Genomic DNA, 19,013 nt, shown 5'->3' with positions numbered 1-19,013 from the left:
AGCAGGCTCACTTTCTCCCTTCACTGCTCCAATTTCTTCAGTGTTGGCGTTCCTGCAAGAAGGTCTGGAGAAAGGCCTGTCGCTCAGTTCCCTTAAAGTCCAGGTAGCGGCTCTGGCTTGCTTCAGGGGCCGCCTGAAGGGTGCTTCCCTGGCTTCGCAGCCAGATGTGGTGCGCTTTCTCAAGGGAGTTAATCACCTGCGCCCTCCTCTGCACTCAGTGGTGCCTGCGTGGAATCTCAACCTGGTGCTAAGAGCATTGCAGAAGCCGCCTTTTGAACCCTTGTCGAGGGCATCTCTGAAAGACCTGACGTTGAAAGCAGTCTTTTTGGTGGCTATCACTTCAGCCAGAAGAGTTTCCGAGCTCCAGGCGCTCTCATGTCGAGAGCCTTTTCTGCAGTTCACTGAGGCAGGAGTGACTATTCGCACAGTGCCTTCCTTCCTGCCCAAGATTGTTTCTCGCTTCCATGTGAATCAGCAGCTCTGTCTCCCTTCCTTTCGTAGGGAGGACTACCCAGAGGAGTACTCTGCTCTTAAATATCTGGATGTGAGACGAGTCATCTTCAGATACTTGGAAGTGACCAATGATTTCCGGAAATCGGATCATCTGTTTGTCCTGTTTGCAGGTCCTCGTAAGGGTCTGCAGGCTGCTAAGCCTACAGTGGCAAGATGGGTCAAGGAAGCCATTGCAGCGGCTTATGTGGCCGCGGGGAAGGTGCCGCCTATCCAGCTGAAGGCTCACTCCACGAGAGCTCAGGCGGCCTCGATGGCAGAGGCCGGATCCGTCTCCTTGGAAGAGATATGCAAGGCGGCAACTTGGGCTTCGGCTCATACATTCTCCAAGCATTACCGTTTGACTGTGGCTGCACGGGCGGAGGCCCGGTTTGGAGCTTCAGTGTTGAGGTCAGGGATTTCAATGTCCCGCCCTGGGTGAGTACTGCTTCGGTACATCCCACCAGTCTATGGATTGATCAGCTTGATGATATGGAAGGTAAAATTATGTATAATCATACCTGATAATTTTCTTTCCATTAATCATAGCTGATCAATCCATAGCCCCTCCCAGATATCTGTTCTGTTTTTATTCTGGTTGCATTTCAGGTTCAAGTTTAGTCTTCAGTTATTTCAGAAAGACTTCGTGTTCAAGTTCTTTCACTTGGATTCTTCAAGAGTTGAGACGAGTTTGTGTTACAGTGAGCTGCTGCATTCCTCTCCCCTCTGTTTTACGGGGCTGGATTGAGACATAAATTCTGCCGGCACTCCCTCCCGCTTCGTGCGGCTGTAGGGCAGCTTTGTACCCCTCCCGCTTCGGCGGTGTTAGGGTCAGTCAGCTCCTCCCGCGGTTGCGGTTGCAGGATAAGCCAGATCCCCCCGCATCGGCGGGTGTGGTGTCCCTCCCCCGCTCCGCGGGGATGAGCTGGACGGATTCCCCTCCCCCACTTGTGTGGGGATGAGCTGGGTTAATTCCCCTCCCCCGTTTCGGCGGTGGTGAGCTGGGCAGAGTGTCCCTTCGTGGGTGTAATTCTCTAAGTGCTGAGTCCTGCGGATGGAGCTTTGATATCGACATACTGAGGAGTTTCCGGCAGCACATGACCACATATAGGGAGGCAAAAGTTTGCTCTCTATCTCCACCTGCTGGTAGATGGACACAACCCACCAGTCTATGGATTGATCAGCTATGATTAATGGAAAGAAAATTATCAGGTATGATTATACATAATTTTACCTTTTAAGATATATTATTTGCTCTCAGTTCTGTCCCTTAATACTTCATGCACTCCACTGAGAGCTGCATCTTCCTTTCTGCAGCTCAGGTAGGGCTTTCTTATTATATTATATGTAGTAGAGATTTTAGCTGAAGTACGTGCAGCACTAAAGGTTATAATGCATTCGTCAAACAACACCAATTCATCAGGTTAACAACTTTAATCATCCTCTCTTGCTATAAATTAACCAGACAATGAAAGAGAGGGCTACAGAAAGTATATCTTTGCATTGTATGTCTGATCGTTGAATAATACTAACTCTTCCATTACGTAGCTTCCCACTGTTCTAGAACCTGTGGATAGTTGTGTCTATCAACCAGCAGGTGTAGATAGATGTCTATCAACCAGCAGGTGTAGATAGAGAGCTGAAAACTGAGCTGAGACATGAGACATATCTCTCTTGGCATTCAGTTCAGCTTCTCAGTATTTTCCATCTACATCAGGTGGATGTGACATACTTTTCAACCTCTGGTTCTGAGTGCTTTGCTCCTGGTCCAGTTGGTCAACTGGTCTCCAGTTGAGCATTGCAGGTGGCTTGAGTCTACAGAGTCCTATCTGGAGGTCTTCAGATCCCTGTTTCTGGTTCCTCGTGAAATTTCTTCTTCCTTCCCTTCAACTCCCCCCTGTGGAGCTTTCCTTTTCCAGCACAAACAACCTTAAGAAAGGATAAGGAAAAAGGTTTACTGGAGAATAAGGAACAAGAGTATCGGTCCTGAGCCTTTCTCATCTTTGGTGAGATTTGTGGAGACTGTGAGCTTGGGGGCAGCAGCCGGCAGTGATAAGTCTGACTAAAGTTCAACTTGGAGGGCTGAAAGTTCTACTTGGTGCAGGGGAGGGATCCTAACTCACAGCTTGGGACAGATTGTGCTGCACTTATGCTAGTCGGGGTGAATGACAACTCAGGAGGCAGATAAGCAATGTTCCCGCTGTGAGACCTGCTGGCCAGTGTTGGGGCGTTGCAGTATGTGCAAGTTGGAAATCCCACTAGATCCGAAAGAAACAATTGGTGGCAGTATGTCTTAGGATTTGGCATAGAATCCGAATGTGCCGAGGTCTTTGGGCTGTCTGGCAGGGCCAGTGTGCAGTTTGTTGCAGGAGAACACGGGAAAGGATGCTATTGGGGCTGACCGACAGTGAGAAGCAGCCACTGTCTGATCATGGGAGCACAGCCGCCATTTTACAGCCTCAGGGCCTGACATAGTATTCAGCTGCATTGGGATCGTTTGTTTTCTCTGGAATTTATATTGCTCTTACATCATGCCTGTCACAAAATGCCTAGCACCCACCTAGGGTTACCTTGCGGCCACCTGAAGGGTCTACCCAGCTCTGCCCAGATTCACCTGGACCTGGGCTTGTGCTTAGAAATGATAAATAGTAATAGTAGTAGTAGTGCGCTATACTAGCACCCTCCTCCCACTGGCTGGGTCACACTCTCAAGTTATTCCCCGATGATTTCTAGGACACTGGGGCCACACTCCAGGGGTTCCACAGTTCCCTGAAAGCACCCACAGACCAACACAAACCAGGATCCTTAGTTCAGGACAGCAGAATCAATAAACTAAATAAGGTTTATTATCACATAATTTGAAAAGTAACTAGAAAAAGGTGAACTCAGCAAGCAATAACAGGTAACTCAATATGGATCAATTGTAAAACTATTCAAACATTTGTTTACTACCTGAGTAGTACCGGAAATATAGCTGGTTACAGATTATAACGTATGTGAAGATACAGTGTGTTTAAAACCTGTAAAATGTATTAGATATTTTCCTGTTTTAATTATGTCCTGAAGTGTATTTCTCCTATTTGGCAAGCAGGTGGTGTTTCTTTGCTGTAAAGCTGTTGTAGGGATCTGAATGTTCTTTTTCTATAACACAAGCAGGAAGTGAGCAGCAGTATACCTTTAAAATTTGTTAACTAGGCTGTGATTAGCCTGGAGTTGGAAAACTTACCCAGTAGTACTGACTGTTGCTTCAGTCTTAGCCCGGGATAAGAGAGAGAAAGATCTCTTTGCTAAGGCTCTTTGAACAGTTATATATCCTGATCTCCCCAGGTACTTTCTAGGAAGTAAGCACATGATTAGTGTTATAATTGATCCATATTTCAGTTACCTGTTATTATTTGCTATTTGCACTATTTTGTTCCACTTTTCAATATTTTGAAGAGAATAAAAATAATTGTTTGTTTGCCCTGCTAGTCTAGACCAGGGGCGTATCTGCGTGGGGCCATAGGGGCCTGGGCCCGCGCAGATTTCGCCCTGGACCCCCCTACCATCGACCCTCTCCACCTCTCCCTCCCTCCCGCACGCCTGCAACCAACCCGTCGCCGATCTTTGCTGGCGGGGGAACCCAAGCCCCCGCCAGCCAAAGTCCTCTCTTCCGTACAGGATGCAAGTTGCAACACTTCCTGTTCTTCTGAGTCTGACGTCCTGCGCGTTGTACGTGCAGGACATCAGACTCAGAAGAACAGGAAGCATTGCAACTTGCAGCCTGCATGGAAGAGAGGACCTCGGCTGGCGGGGGGTTGGGGTCCCCCGCCAGCAAAGGTAAGTGACAGCAGCGGGGGAGAGTTGGCGGCGGCGGGAGGGGGTGGAGAGTGTCATTGGTGGCGAGGGGGGGTCTGGCAGTGGCGGGGGGGGTCCGGAAATGGAGGGGGGGGGAACGGTGGCGCCAGGGGGGGGGGGGGCTAAAATGTGCCCCCTCCCTCTGGCTCTGGCCCCCCCTACCGCCAGTGTCCAGATATGCCCCTGGTCTGGACTGATAATCCTGGTGGTTTGTGTGTTGGGTCTGTGGGTGCTTTCTGGGAACTGTGGGACCACTGGGAGTGTGGCCCCAGTAACCTAGAAGTCATTGGAGATAATTTGAGAGTGGGAGACTCATCCAGAGGTGGTTGTAACTCAGTCAGTGGAGGAGGGTGCTAGTGTAGAGCACAAGTGGGCAGGTTCAGGCTGACCTGACTTGTGCTGGGAATAGACCCTCTAAGTGGCTGTGGGGTAACCCCAAGCAGATGGCTAGGCATTTGTGACAACATATAACCGCTAACAGGGCATCAGTAAAGAGATTTTTCTCTCTCTTTTTCTTTATATGTAAATGAAAAACACCAGTAATTCCAGTAAACAAAGACTTAGCTTAAGATTTATGTCATGTTCAAACATGATGTTATTTTATGTCCCTCCGGCCAGCCGTTTCACCATCTGGCTTCTTCAGGGGACTATTTCATGGCAGCATATAATGGTGTCTCCAAAACAAATGTTATTACTTAATAAAATACCTACAAGCTCCATATATTTAGGAGCTATTAATAGACTCTGACTCATCAGCATTCAAGATGGCACTACGCTTATAACGGAACTGGGAGATATTTTATTCCATTGTTCAACTTCATGTCAGCATTGTTCAGGCCACCACAGTTTTCTTTGCTGGCGCTGTAGGCCATTGTTCCAGTTCCCCAGGCCAAACAGGGACAAGGCAGATACTCTTGTCTATTTCATTGTCCCAAAGAAGGAAGTCACCTTTTGTCCGGTCTTAGAATTCAAAGGTCTAAACTGCTGCCTCTGAGTGTCTCGCTTTTGCATGGAGACATTAAGTGCAGTCATAGCCTCGGTTCAAGCAGGTGAATTTCTTGCCACCCTCGATCTTAAGGAGGCGTGCTTGCATATACCCATATGGCCACTGCATCGGAGGTTTCTACGTTTTGCAGTGCTGGACCATCACTTTCAGTGCAGGGGTTTCCCCTTCTGTCTCACCACGGTTCCAAGTGGGGGAGTGGCCTAGTGGTTAGGGTGGTGGACTTTGGTCCTGGGGAACTGAGTTCGATTCCCACTTCAGGCACAGGCAGCTCCTTGTGACTGGGCAAGTCACTTAACCCTCCACTGCCCCAGGTACAAATAAGTACCTGTTTATGTAAGCCGCATTGAGCCTGCCATGAGTGGGAAAGCGCGGGGTACAAATGTAACAAAAATAAAAGATTGTGGTGGTGGTGGCAGCCTTCCTGCGATGCCAGGGAATCGGATTTTACCCTGTGTCTTGATGACTGGCTTATTTGTGTGTCCTATTCATACAGCATGGCGGCAACAGTCAATGTTGTCCGTATTTTGCAATCATTGGGTTGGGTGATTATTTTTGAGAAGAGTAGATTAACTCCATTGCAGTTGCTGGAGTATCTGGGCAAGCTATTTGACACATGGCAGAGGATCTTCCTTAGGGAGCACAGGAGTTCAAAGCTAGTTCGATAGACTTGTCTCCTCAGTCAAGGCAGGCCCTGGGTCTGGGACTGTGCCCAGTTTCTGGGGTTAATTGATGGCAGCGATGGAAGTGGTGCCGTGGGCAAGGGCTCATGTGCGGCCATTACAGGAATCTCTTCTCAGCCGCTGGTATCCATTATCACAGAAGTACGACCTTCATCTTCCTTGGATGCTGGTTTCCAGATGGAGTATGCATTGGTGGTTTTCATCCACATATTTGACTTTTGGAGCTTCCTTTCTGATACCACAATGGGAGATGGTGACTACAGATGCCAGCAAGTCAGGTTGGGGACCTCGTTACAAGTTCCATTTGATATCGACATCTGGCTGGAACAGGAGTCTCGGTGATCAATAAACTGCTTGGGGTTCAGGGCAGTGCAGAATGCCTTATGTGACTTCACTCTCTTTCTGGCGGGATCCCAGTCCTAGTTTTCTCTGACAGTGAGTTGGGCGGAAAAAATCTTCTCTCTTTGTTTGTAGCTGACATCGCTGGGTCCTTGAATGTGGAGGCAAACTTTCTCAGTAGGCACTCCTTGGACCCAGGCAAATGGGAACTATCTAGTCAAGGGTTGCAGCTGATAGTGGACCAATGGGGTTCTCTGCTTCTGGACTTGATGTCGACAAAAATGAATACCAAAATGCCCAAGTTCTTCAGCCGTCTGAAAGAACCGGGCTTGATGGAGATTGATGCCCTACTTCAGCCATGGCCAGAGATACATCTACTGTATATTTTCTCTCCTTGGCCCATGGTAAGGCCACATGTTGAAAAGGATTGCATTGCATCAGGTTCAAATAATTCTCGTGGCCCTGGATTGGCAGGGGAGCCCGTGGTAAGCAAACCTGATTCAGTTGATGGACAGGGATCCCCTCCGTCTTCCACAGGTCGACTGAAGCAAGGTCCGGTGTTCATGGAGGATCCGTGCCCCTTTGGTCTTACGACTTGGCCATTGAAAGGGTTCAGTTGAGACAAATAGGTTTGTCACAAAATGCCTAGCACTCATCAGGGGTTAACCCTGCAGCCACCTGGAGGGTCTATCTCCAGCACTGCTTAGGCCCGCCTGCACCTGGGCATGTGTTCTACACTAGCACCTTCCTCCCACCGATTGGGTCCTGCTTGCCTCTGGGCGAGTCTCCCACTCTCAAGTTATTCCCTGGTGATTTCTAAGGACACCGGGGCTACACTCTCAGGGGTCCTGCAGTTGCTAGAAAGCACCCACAGACCCAAAATACAAACCATCAGGATTCTTAGCCCAGGACAACTGAGCTAATAAACTAATGAATTTATTATCAGAAGAGTAGAACAGTGAAAAATATAGAACAGGTGGAAAAACAACAAGCAATAACAGGTAACTGAATAACGATCAATATTAAAGCTATCTAAACACTTTGTTACTACCCGGGGAGTCTCAGGAAAATAACTGCTCACAGGTCTTGAACAGGGTCTCAGGGCAGAGATGTTTACCCTCTGCACTTCCTAGCTGAGACTGGGAACAATCCAGTATCTGCTGACTGGTTTTTGAACTCCAGGACCAATTAGAGCCCAGAGCACCAACTTTGAAAGTATCTGGCACATCAGGTTACCTTCCCACAGGGCTAAAACTGAAAAAGAAAAGTCTTCTCGCAACAGCTTCAAAACAGAAAACAAACACCACCTGCTGGCCAAACAAGAGAAATACACTGCATGAAAACAAATACAATTCACAGGCTTGAAAACCCTCTATTTGATCACGCTTCCCCCCTTTAAGAGAGATCCCGGACTGCGGCCTCTTCAGTCTGCTGGTCAGGTCCCGACAGCCCACTGTCGGGGCAATCCTGGCTCTTCGTTCCTGGAGAGTCCATCAGTATTGTCATATTCACTTTCCTTCCAGTTCTGTATGGTGAAGTTGTACATCTGCAGACAAGCTCCACCGGAGTAGCTTCCCATTCTCTCCTGAGACTCTTTTAAGCCGGACCAATGGATTGTGATCTGTGATTGCAGGAAAGTCTTGCCCATACAGATATGGTTGCAGTTTCTTAAGGGCCTACACTAAGGCTAAACATTCTTTTTCAATAGTAGCATATGCTATCTCTCTGTCAAGGAGCGTGTGACACAGATACACAAAGGGGTACTCCTCCCCTCTGCTATTCACTTGACTGAGTACAGCCCCAATGCCATTTGTTGACGCTTGTCTGTACCACAAATCTTTGTTGCTAATCAGGTGCAACTAGTACGGGAGCTTTAATGTTTGGAAGGCCACTTCACACTCTGGCGACCAGGTAATAATATGGGGCAGTCTCTTTTTTGTCAGGTCGATCAGGGGCTTGGCTGTGGTGCTATAGTGAGGCACAAACTTCCTGTAATACCCTGCTGTCCCAAGGAAGATCAACACTTGCTTTTTGGTTTGGGGAGTGGGCCTGTTCTGTATAGCTTCCACCTTAGCTGACTCAGGCTTTGCACCTCTCACTCTGTGCCCTAAATATTGCGTTTCTGCCATCCTCATCTGACATTTGCTGGATTTGATAGTCAAGCGGGCCTCCCTGTTCCAGTCCAGTACTGCACTCAAATGGATCCCAAGTCTGACTGTACACAGCATTGTCATCAGGATAAGCCCTAGCATGCTCCCAGAGCCCATCTAACAGATGATTCACCAAGCACTGAAATGTACCAGGGACATTTTTCATTCCAGAAGGCACCATAGTAAATTGATAAAGGCCAAATGGGGTAATAAATGCTGTTTGCTCCTGATCAGCAGCCATTAGGGGAATCTGCTAGTACCTTCGACTAAGGTCTGTCGTAGTCAAGTATTGGGCCCCAGCTAAGTGGTCTTGTCACTCATCATTACTACTACTACTACTATTTAGCATTTCTATAGCGCTACAAGGCATACGCAGCGCTGCACAAACATAGAAGAAAGACAGTCCCTGCTCAAAGAGCTTACAATCTAATAGACAAAAAATAAATAAAGTAAGCAAATCAAATCAATTAATGTGAACGGGAAGGAAGAGAGGAGGGTAGGTGGAGGCGAGTGGTTACAAGTGGTTACGAGTCAAAAGCAATGTTAAAGAGGTGGGCTTTCGGTCTAGATTTAAAGGTGGCCAAGGATGGGGCAAGACGTAGGGGCTCAGGAAGTTTATTCCAGGCGTAGGGTGCAGCGAGACAGAAGGCGCGAAGTCTGGAGTTGGCAGTAGTGGAGAAGGGAACAGATAAGAAGGATTTATCCATGGAGCGGAGTGCACGGGAAGGGGTGTAGGGAAGGATGAGTGTGGAGAGATATTGGGGTGCAGCAGAGTGAATACATTTATAGGTTAGTAGAAGAAGTTTGAACAGGATGCGAAAACGGATAGGGAGCCAGTGAAGGGTCTTGAGGAGAGGGGTAGTATGAGTAAAGCGACCCTGGCGGAAGATGAGATGGGCAGCAGAGTTTTGAACCGACTGGAGAGGGGAGAGGTGACTAAGTGGGAGGCCAGCAAGAAGCAGATTGCAGTAGTCTAAACGAGAGGTGACAAGGGTGTGGATGAGGGTTTTGGTAGAGTGCTCGGAAAGGAAGGGGCGGATTTTACGGATGTTGTAAAGAAAGAAACGACAGGTCTTGGCGGTCTGCTGGATATGAGCAGAGAAGGAGAAAGAAGAGTCAAAGATGACCCCAAGGTTTCGAGCTGAGGAGACAGGGAGAATGAGAGAGCCATCAACAGAAATAGAAAACGGGGGGAGCGGGGAGGTGGGTTTGGGGGGGAAAATGAGAAGCTCGGTTTTGGTCATATTTAATTTCAGGTGGCGTTGAGACATCCAGGCAGCAATGTCAGACAAGCACGCTGAAACTTTGGTTTGGATGCAAGGTGAGATATCAGGGGTAGAAAGGTAGATTTGGGAGTCATCAGCATAGAGATGGTAGGAAAAGCCATGGGATGAGATTAATGAACCAAGGGAAGAAGTGTAGATAGAAAAGAGGAGGGGACCAAGAACAGAACCCTGAGGTACGCCGACAGGCAGAGGGATAGAAGTAGAAGAGGATCCACCAGAGTGAACACTAAAGGTGCGGAGGGAGAGGTAGGAAGAGAACCAGGAAAGGACAGAGCCCTGGAATCCAAGTGAGGACAGGGTATCGAGAAGTATGCTGTGATCGACAGTGTCAAAAGCAGCGGAAAGATCAAGAAGAATGAGGATGGAATATTGACCTCTGGATTTAGCCAGTAATAGGTCATTGGAGACTTTAGTAAGCGCAGTTTCGGTTGAGTGGAGAGGGCGAAAACCAGATTGTAATGGGTCAAGAATAGCATGTGAGGAGAGAAAATCAAGGCAGCGGCGGTGAACAGCACGCTCAAGTAATTTGGAGAGAAAAGGAAGGAGGGAGATGGGTCGGTAATTAGAGGGACAAGTAGGGTCAAGTGAAGGTTTCTTAAGGAGAGGTGTGACCACAGCATGTTTAAAGGCAGCAGGGACAGTCGCAGTGGAAAGTGAGAGGTTGAGAATGTGACAGATAAAAGGAATAAGAGTAGGAGAGATGGCATTAAGAAGGTGGGTGGGAATGGGATCAGAGGAACAGGTGGTACATTTTGAGGAAGAAAGGAGAAGTGTAGTTTCCTCAATAGTAACTTCAGGAAAGGAGGAAAGGGAGTGAGGGGAAGGAGAGAGAAGGGAACGGACTAGTGGAGGGAGAGCTGGTGAGGTAGAGAAAGCAAGGTTTATCTTTTGAACCTTGTCGTGAAAGAATTCAGCAAGGGTCTGAGGAGATAATGAAGGGGGAGTTGGGGGAGGGGGCACCTTGAGGAGAGAGTTCAATGTGGTGAAGAGAAGTCGAGGATTAGAGCCAAGAGAGTTGGTCAGTTGGATATAATAATCCTGTTTGGCACGTAAAAGAGCAGATTGGAAGGAGGTCAGCATGAACTTAAAGTGTAAGAAATCAGCAAGGGCCCGAGATTTCCGCCAGAGGCGTTCGGCGGAGCGGGTACAGGAACGTAGGTAGCGGATATTAGAAGTCAGCCAAGGTTGGGGTTTTGTACGCCTTACAGGGCGGGTCATCAAAGGTGCAAGAGTGTCTAAGGCAGAGGATAGAGTATTGTTGTAAGAAGAAACAGCATCGTTGATAGACGTGGATGGTGCCACAGTAGAGAGGAGGTTTGAAACATGGGAGGATAGAGATGAAGGGTCAATATCCTGAAGATTCCTAGATAAATTAGATAGGATAGGACGGGACTTGGAGGGAGGAGATTTAAGTGTGAAAGTTATAAGATGGTGATCAGAGGAGGGATGATCAGAGGCAAGGAAACTAGAAGGTGAACAGTTGGAGGAGAAGATGAGATCAAGACAGTGACCATTTTGATGAGTGGGGGAGGTGGAGCATAGTTGGAGATTAAAGGACGACGTTAAAGCGAGTAACTTGGAAATATAAGAGTTGAAAGGATCATTAGCAGGAATATTAAAGTCACCAAGGGTGAGAGAGGGGAGGAAGGATCATGGAAGAAGGCAAGCCAGGCGTCAAAGTCACTGAGAAAGGATGAAAGGGACTTATCGGGGGGACGATAAATGACCGCTATTCGAAGAGGCAGAGGAGAGAAAAGGCGGATAGAGTGGACTTCAAAGGAGGAAAAACAGTGAGATTGAGGTGGAAGAAGGGGTTGAAATCTGGAGGAGGGAGAGAGAAGTAGTCCAACACCGCCCCCACGGCCAGCAGGGCGAGGAGTATGTGAAAATAGATAACCGCCATGGCACAGGGCTGCGACTGAAGCAGAGTCATCAGGGCAGAGCCAGGTTTCTGTTATGGCGAGCAGATGGAGGTGACGCGAGATAAAGAGGTCCTGGATATAGGGGAGTTTGTTACAGATAGAGCGGGCATTCCATAGGGCGCAAGAGAAGGGCAGAGAAGAGGAGGGGAGTAGAGGAATAGAGATAAGGTTAGAGAGGTCACGGTGAGATCTGTAGAGTTACTACTACTACTACTACTATTTAGCATTTCTATAGCGCTACAAGGCATACGCAGCGCTGTACAAACATAGAAGAAAGACAGTCCCTGCTCAAAGAGCTTACAATCTAATAGACAAAAAATAAATAAAGTAATCAAATCAATTAATGTGAACGGGAAGGAAGAGAGGAGGGTAGGTGGAGGCGAGTGGTTACGAGTCAAAAGCAATGTTAAAGAGGTGGGTTTTCAGTCTAGAGTTTGGATAATAGTTGGTGAGGAGGGCCAGGATTGGGATTGATGTCACCAGCTGAGAGTAAGAGAAGGAGTAAAAGAGAGCGGAGGAGAGTAGGAGAGGTGTGGCCACGAAGGCGTCGAAGGCGAGAGGTATTTAGGTATTTAGGCGACCCTCAGGGGGAGGAATGCTGGCTTCGGCCTAACCCCTGGTAAGCCTTTCCTCAGCTGAGAGGTGCCCACCTCTACCACTGGCTGCCTTTCAGGTGCTGTGGAGGACTTGCAGCTCATCTGCATATCCTTACAGCCTTCTCCGGGGTGACACCCAGGTCCACCCCGATCCACTCAGGGCCTCCGCTCTAGGTGCCCAGCGCTCCCACCAGGTGCTGTGGAGGACTTGCAGCCCTTCTGCATTTCCTCACAGCTGTATCCGGGGTGACTCCAGTTCCACCCCGATCTTCCCAGGGCCTTCTCTCCAAGTGCACAGAGTTTCCAGGTGCTTTTTGGCTAGGATCAGGCGACCCTCAGGGGGAGGAATGCTGGCTTCGGCCTAACCCCTGGTAAGCCTTTCCTCAGCTGAGAGGTGCCCACCTCTACCACCGGCTGCCTTTCAGGTGCTGTGGAGGACTTGCAGCTCATCTGCATATCCTTACAGCCTTCTCCGGGGTGACACCCAGGTCCACCCCGATCCACTCAGGGCTTCCGCTCTGGGGTATCGGATAGGCGTCAGATACAGTACATTCATTAAGCCTCCTTTAATCCACACAGAAACGGGTTGTGCCATCTTTCTTGGGAACAAAAACTACAGGAGAAGCCCAGGGATTATGAGACTTCTTTGACACCTAGAGCTAGTATCTAATCAGTCTCCTGCTTCATGTGCTTCTCCACCTCAGCAGATATTTGATAGGCATTCTGCTGCTTCAGCTGTTTATGGTTACCCGTGTTTACATTGTGATTAGCTGAATGAGTAATTCCTGGTTTAGTAGAAAACACATCAGCATATGCTTGCCATACTGCTTCTAGTTGCTGTTTCTGAGCGGGGTTAACTGTTCTTGCACTACAACTTGTTGTGTGGATCTCTCTGGTAATGTCTCTGCTAGGAGGTCAAGTATGGGTTCACTATCCTGACACTCTTCTGGTGGGCTGCATACAGCTAGCACTATGGCTGTGTGATCTGCCTAGGCCTCTAACTTTCTGGCTTGACAGTCCATGGATATAACATATATAGTATGACCTTGTAAGGTTCCACCCAGTTAGCCTGAAGTTTACTCTGACGTACTGGGACTAAAACTTGTACCTGCTGGTCCTCATGAATCTCTCTATTTTGGGCCTTACGATTATACCAGGTCTTTTGCTTAGTCTGGGCTGCCTGCAAATTATCTCTGACAAAGCTCATGAGGTCTTCTAATTTCTGCCGCTGCATATTGACTACATATTCAATTACAGGGGTGTCAGAAGTGTCAACTCTCCCTTCCCAATGTTCTCTTATTAGATCAAGAGGCTCTCTCACCCTCCAGCCATAAAGCAGCTCAAATGGGGAGAACCCAATAGACTCCTGGGGTACTTCTCTGTTTGCGAACAGTAGGTAGGGCAAGTACTTTTCCCAGTCCCGGTCTCCCAACTCCACAAAAGTCTTTAACAAATGCTTTAATGTCCCTTTAAATCTTTCCACCAACCCATTAGTTTCTAGGTGACATGGGCTGGTACGTACAGATTTCACTCCACAGTGTGTCCACGTATTTTGGATCAGCTCAGACATAAACTCTGTCCCTTGGTCTGAGAGTATATCTCATGGATTTCCTACTCTGGAAAACATTTCTGGTAGGGCAGTGGCAACTTTCTCTGCTTCTATTACTGCTCAAGATGTCTGGTAGCGAAGTCCATCACAGTCAATATATACCTTTTCCCAGTCTGGATAGGGACAGCTAGAGGCCCCACTATATCCACAGCTATTCTCTCAAATGGTTCGCTGATAATGGGTAAAGATTTCAGGGGGGTTGGGGGTGATCTTGGGGCTTCCCCACTCCCTGGCACACATCACAGGTTCGATAATAGTCAGCTGTGTCTCTAGATACTCCTGGCCAGTTGAAGTTCTGTGTCGATCTAGTGCATGTCACCCCCTGATTTCCCGCTAGTGGAATGTCATGCGCAATCTGTTCTCTGTATGCTTTCCAGGGCCTGTTAGGATCAACAGGATCAGTCTCCCTGTACAGCAAACTCCCTTTCCATAGGATATGGTCTTTGAGTCTCATCAGTTGGCTGACCAGCCCTGTGCCGCAGGACTTCCAGGTCAGGGTCAGAGTGTTGTGCTTCCTGAAAAGCATGCCTCTGTCCTATGTCAGTATCCATAGCTGGAAGAGTCTCTCTGCTGGTGACTCTGACAAATCAGGGTCAATAGTCTGATCAATAGGTGTATCAGTTAAGTCAGGCTGTTCCATACTCACTGGCCTGGTCACCTCAGGAACTGATTCTGCTAGAAGCACTGGAGCGTCGCCTTCTGTCGCTTGGTTAGCCATTCCCACCTGGTCAGGATCTGGAACTGGAGCGGAGGTCTCTGCTGGTTCCATTTGTTGGGCCACCTGTTCCTGACTACAGGTCACCATAGTGGAAATGCCGACTCTGCTATCAAGGGTAATGTTCATTGGACCGATGTTGGTCCCACACAGTATTGGTACCAGCATGTTTTTCATTATTCCTACTTCTCTGTATCTAGACTTGCTACTCCAATCCAGGTATCTTGAACAGTGGGTACAGTCTCTCTGGATCCATTGGCTAACACTGCATCTGCAGTGTGCCCTGGTAGAATAGCATCTTCCGGCACCAGCTCTGGTCGTAATAGTCATGCAAGAGCTAGTATACACAAGCCTAGCTGTCTGGTCTGATTCACAGTTATTGGGGTTCTATAGTGTTGTGAAAACCAATGTGCTTCCTTGCTTGATGAATGACCAGTAACCTTTTGTGCTGTGACTACTGCATAAGCCTCCTTTGTGAGACTGGAGCTACCCACGAAATCCGCCAGCTTAGGTGCAGGAACTGAAATGCTCTTCAGTGCAGGCTTGGGGTTATCTGGACAATCCACTTTGAAATGACCTGTATGCCCACACTGGTAACAAGGACAATCGTGCCTAAAATCTTTAGGTTTTGGGGGAACACTGGAGGATTTGCTGACTGTCTCTGAGGTTGCAAGAATATTTGGCTTAGGGCCCTGGCTACCCTTAGAATCCTGGCTGTTGCGGATACGGATGGCTTCTTTTCACCATCCAGGGACAGTTAGCCACAAAGATACCAGCCAACTCAGTCACCTTCTCTGGTGTATGGGGCTGGTGATCTTGAACATGTTCCCTCACCTCTAGACAACAACGCTGAAGAAACTGCTCCAGGACCATCTGGTTTTGGCAGTCCTCCAGGGCTTTAACCTCGCCTCCATTGAGGCAACGCTGATGCTAGTATCTTAACTGGATCACAAACGTGCTGTGGGTATCATGCATCCCCTTTTGCAAAGTACGAATCTTTAGTCTGTAGGTTTCGGGGATAATAGCATAATGGTTCAACAACGCTTTGTGCACCTCTTCAAACTGGGAGCACGTCTCCATGGATAGTCCTTGGAATGCCTTAAGTGCACTACCAGTTAGCTTTCCTACCAGATAGCGCACCCAGTCTTTCTTGGGAATCTCATTGAGGTGAAATATTTTTTTCAAAAGCAGTTAGATATCCATCACCTTGGGTATCATCAAACCGCGCAAACAAGTTGTGCCCGATCGGGCAGATCTTGTCTCCAGCCTGGGCGCAGGTGATGGATATGAGCCAGTTATATCTGGAATTCACACTCTTTGCCATTTCCATTCCTCTCACCGCTGTCGCTCTGCCATGTAGATCTACCAGCTCTCAACTGGTGTGGCATCCGGACCTGCCAACTCACGGGCCTCTGCCCACAAGGAGTCTGGTCTCCCCCCAAGAGAGCTCTGCACAGGCAGGTGCTGCCGCTCCTCCTTGCTGAGGTCATCCAGTTGCTCTTGTGTTAGGTCAGGCATATCCAGTGTCTGAGGACTGCTGGTAGTCGCCATCAGCACACTGCTAATCCAACACTACCAAAGGAACTGAACGGGGAAGGGACCCTGTTACTGCTGCACTTGTGCTCTGTATCTGGAGGTTAGAGATTAAAAACTCTGAACCACTTAGTGGATGGTGACCCTCACCCCACTCACTGAGCCTGACAATCCCACAATGCTGCTACCAAAAAAGAAGACAAAACGTTGTTATGAAACACCTAGCACCCACCAGGGGTTAACTCTGCGACCACCTGGAGGGTCTGTCCCCAGCACTGCTCAGGCCCATCTGCACCTGTGCACATGCTCTTTACTGACATCTTCCTCCCACCAACTGGGTCCCACTTGCCTCTGGGCGAGTCTCCCACTCTCAAGTTATTCCCTGGTGATTTCTAGGACAGTGGGGCCACACTCTATCAGGGGTCGCACATTTCCTGGAAAGCACCAACAGACCCAAAACAGAAACCACCAGGATTCTTAGTTCAAGACATCAGAGCTAATAAACTAATGGGTTTATTATCACAGAAATAGAACAGTGAACAATATAAAACGGATGGAAAAACAACAAGCATTAACAGGTAACTGAATAAGGATCAAATCTAAACACTTTGTCACTACCTGGGTAGCACCTGGGGAGGTTCAGGAAAACAACTGCTCATAGGTCTTGAACAGGGTCTCAGGGCAGAGATATTTACTCTCTGCACTCCCTAGCTGAGCCTGCTGACAAGCCAATATCTCCTGGCTGAATTTTGAACTCCAGACCCAGAGCACCAACTTTGAAAGCATCTGGCCAGTTGCACTGCAGGTTACCTTCCTCAGGGCTAAAAATGAAAAAGAAAACAAACACCACCTGCTAGCCAAAGAAGAGAAATACACTGCATGAAAACATAATACAGTTCACAGGCTTGAAACCCTCTGTTTCACCACAAGGTTATTCTGATTTGGTCGTGGCTACCTCACTTCAGACTTGGAAACAGTCTTCGTCCACGGTGTATGCAAGGGTGTGGAGGATGTTTGTGGGCCAGTGTTCTGAGTGTGGGCTTTCTCCCTTCTCTGCTCAGATTGCACACATCTTAGTGTTTCTCCAGTGTTTCTGAGATGTCTGGTCAATGCGAAGTAATGGGTCAAATAACTATCACGTATGGTGCTTCCTGTATATCTCTTGTTCTCTGCAGATTGTCCAGAGATGAGAGAGGTCATCTGGTTAGTGTTAGGTTAGCAAGTTGTTTAAAGTTGTGTTTATTCTGAGTTTCTCCATACTTGCCTACGTAAATACTGAGGAGCTGGACTGGATGCCAAGAGAGATGTCTCAGCTCAGTTTTTAATTCTCTATCTCTACCTGCTGGTTGATGGAGACAACTATCCCACAGGTTCTGGAGTAGTGGGAAGGACTAACGGAAAGAAAATGGATCAGGTAAGACCTAATTTCTCCTTGAGTTCTTTCAATTAGTGTTCCATAAGCCTGGTGACACTTTGATGCTATGCAGATTGTACCGTGGTGTTGGGAGAGATCGTGCAGATATGCCTTTGCTCATAGCAGGCTACCATGTTTTACCAACCTCCCATAAATGTATGTAAAGTAGTGCTATGGCAGTGCCCTGACCAAGGAGCCAAGATGGCAGGGGATGGCCTCTCTGCCAGCCCTAATTGTCAGCAGCATCTCTGCTAAACACAGAAGAATTACTCTGACCCTGGATTTTCAACATATTAATACTGAGTTTGGAATCGGATCTTCCTAATGATCCTGATTAACTGAAACCATCTCTATTGTGTTAGAAGCCCTACCAAGTCATTTATGATAGGAGAACTATCAAAACTGCTGTTGCCATGAAACAAAAGGCTTATGAATTATACATTTTAATTTTTTCTCTTCCTTTCCCAGACTGGCTACATGTTTGGCAAAGGCATCTATTTTGCAGACATGGTCTCCAAAAGTGCCAACTATTGTCATGCATTCCCTGATAATCCTGTAGGCTTAATCTTACTTGGCGAGGTGGCCCTTGGAAATATGTAAGTGATGTGTTTTCTAATCAGGTTGGTGAAAGATGAAATTATCTGCTGTATGTGAAGAGGAAAGGTGGTTTCTTCTCCAAATGTTAGTAGAGGCAAACATCCTAGTGTAAGAAATGAAGCACCAGGTCACTGAAGGACGGCGCCAAGCCTCAGCTCAGCAAATGAGTGAGGCCAGAAGTGTAGTGATATGCTCTGCTTCCCCTTTAGTATATGTGAATGTTGGGGATGGAGGTCCTTTTTAACATTTTATCTGAGGTACTAGCCGTTGAGCCCGTGAAAACGGGCTACTTTTGGAATGGGGGGGGTTTCCGAGCCCCCGCCCCCCCCCCCCCCGGAGTCGCCGCCGCCGCCACCCCTCCACCCGGCCCGAGCAGCACTGTAAACTTACATCAGCACGCAGCTGCAGCAGGCACATCAGCAAAGCTGCCGTCGGGGCGGGCTTCCTTCTCTGCCTGTATCCCGCCCTCGTGTGACGTAACGTCGGCGAGGGCGGGACAAAGGCAGAGAAGGAAGCCCGACGGCAGCTTTGCTGATGTGCCTGCTGCTGCGTGGTGATGTAAGTTCACAGTGCTCGGGCCAGATGGAGGGGCGGCGGCGACTCTGGGGGAGGGGGAGCGGTTTCGACGTCTGCAGCATGCCAGTAGAGACTTCCCTCTCTGTCCCGCCCCCATCATCACGTATTGAAGCGGGGGCGGGGCAGAGAGGGAAGTCTCTACTGCGCATTTGCGAGTGAGTATGGTCACTCGCCGTTTATATGTTTGATGTGCTTAAATTATCCCCACTCCTCAGAGAAATAAATTGTAAGTTGTAAGCCACATTAAATCAAAACTTGTTTTGG

At 48.3% G+C, this 19,013-nt stretch overlaps 1 protein-coding gene across 2 annotated transcripts in view; it reads left to right on the top strand.

Annotated features, from left to right (window-relative positions):
• Positions 1-19,013, top strand: part of PARP1 (poly(ADP-ribose) polymerase 1) — a 210,030-nt gene that overhangs the window by 177,858 nt on the left and 13,159 nt on the right. For both annotated transcript variants that reach the window (XM_030195730.1, XM_030195729.1), the window contains exon 20: positions 18,045-18,172. In XM_030195730.1, coding sequence (XP_030051590.1) covers positions 18,045-18,172 — 128 coding nt within the window. The remainder of the gene's footprint in view (positions 1-18,044; positions 18,173-19,013) is intronic.

Source organism: Microcaecilia unicolor, chromosome 3 (assembly GCF_901765095.1).
Source record: "Microcaecilia unicolor chromosome 3, aMicUni1.1, whole genome shotgun sequence".
Classification (NCBI taxonomy): Eukaryota; Metazoa; Chordata; class Amphibia; order Gymnophiona; family Siphonopidae; genus Microcaecilia; species Microcaecilia unicolor.
Note: the sequence above shows the minus strand (reverse complement) of the source record. Positions and strands in the feature narration are given on the sequence as shown.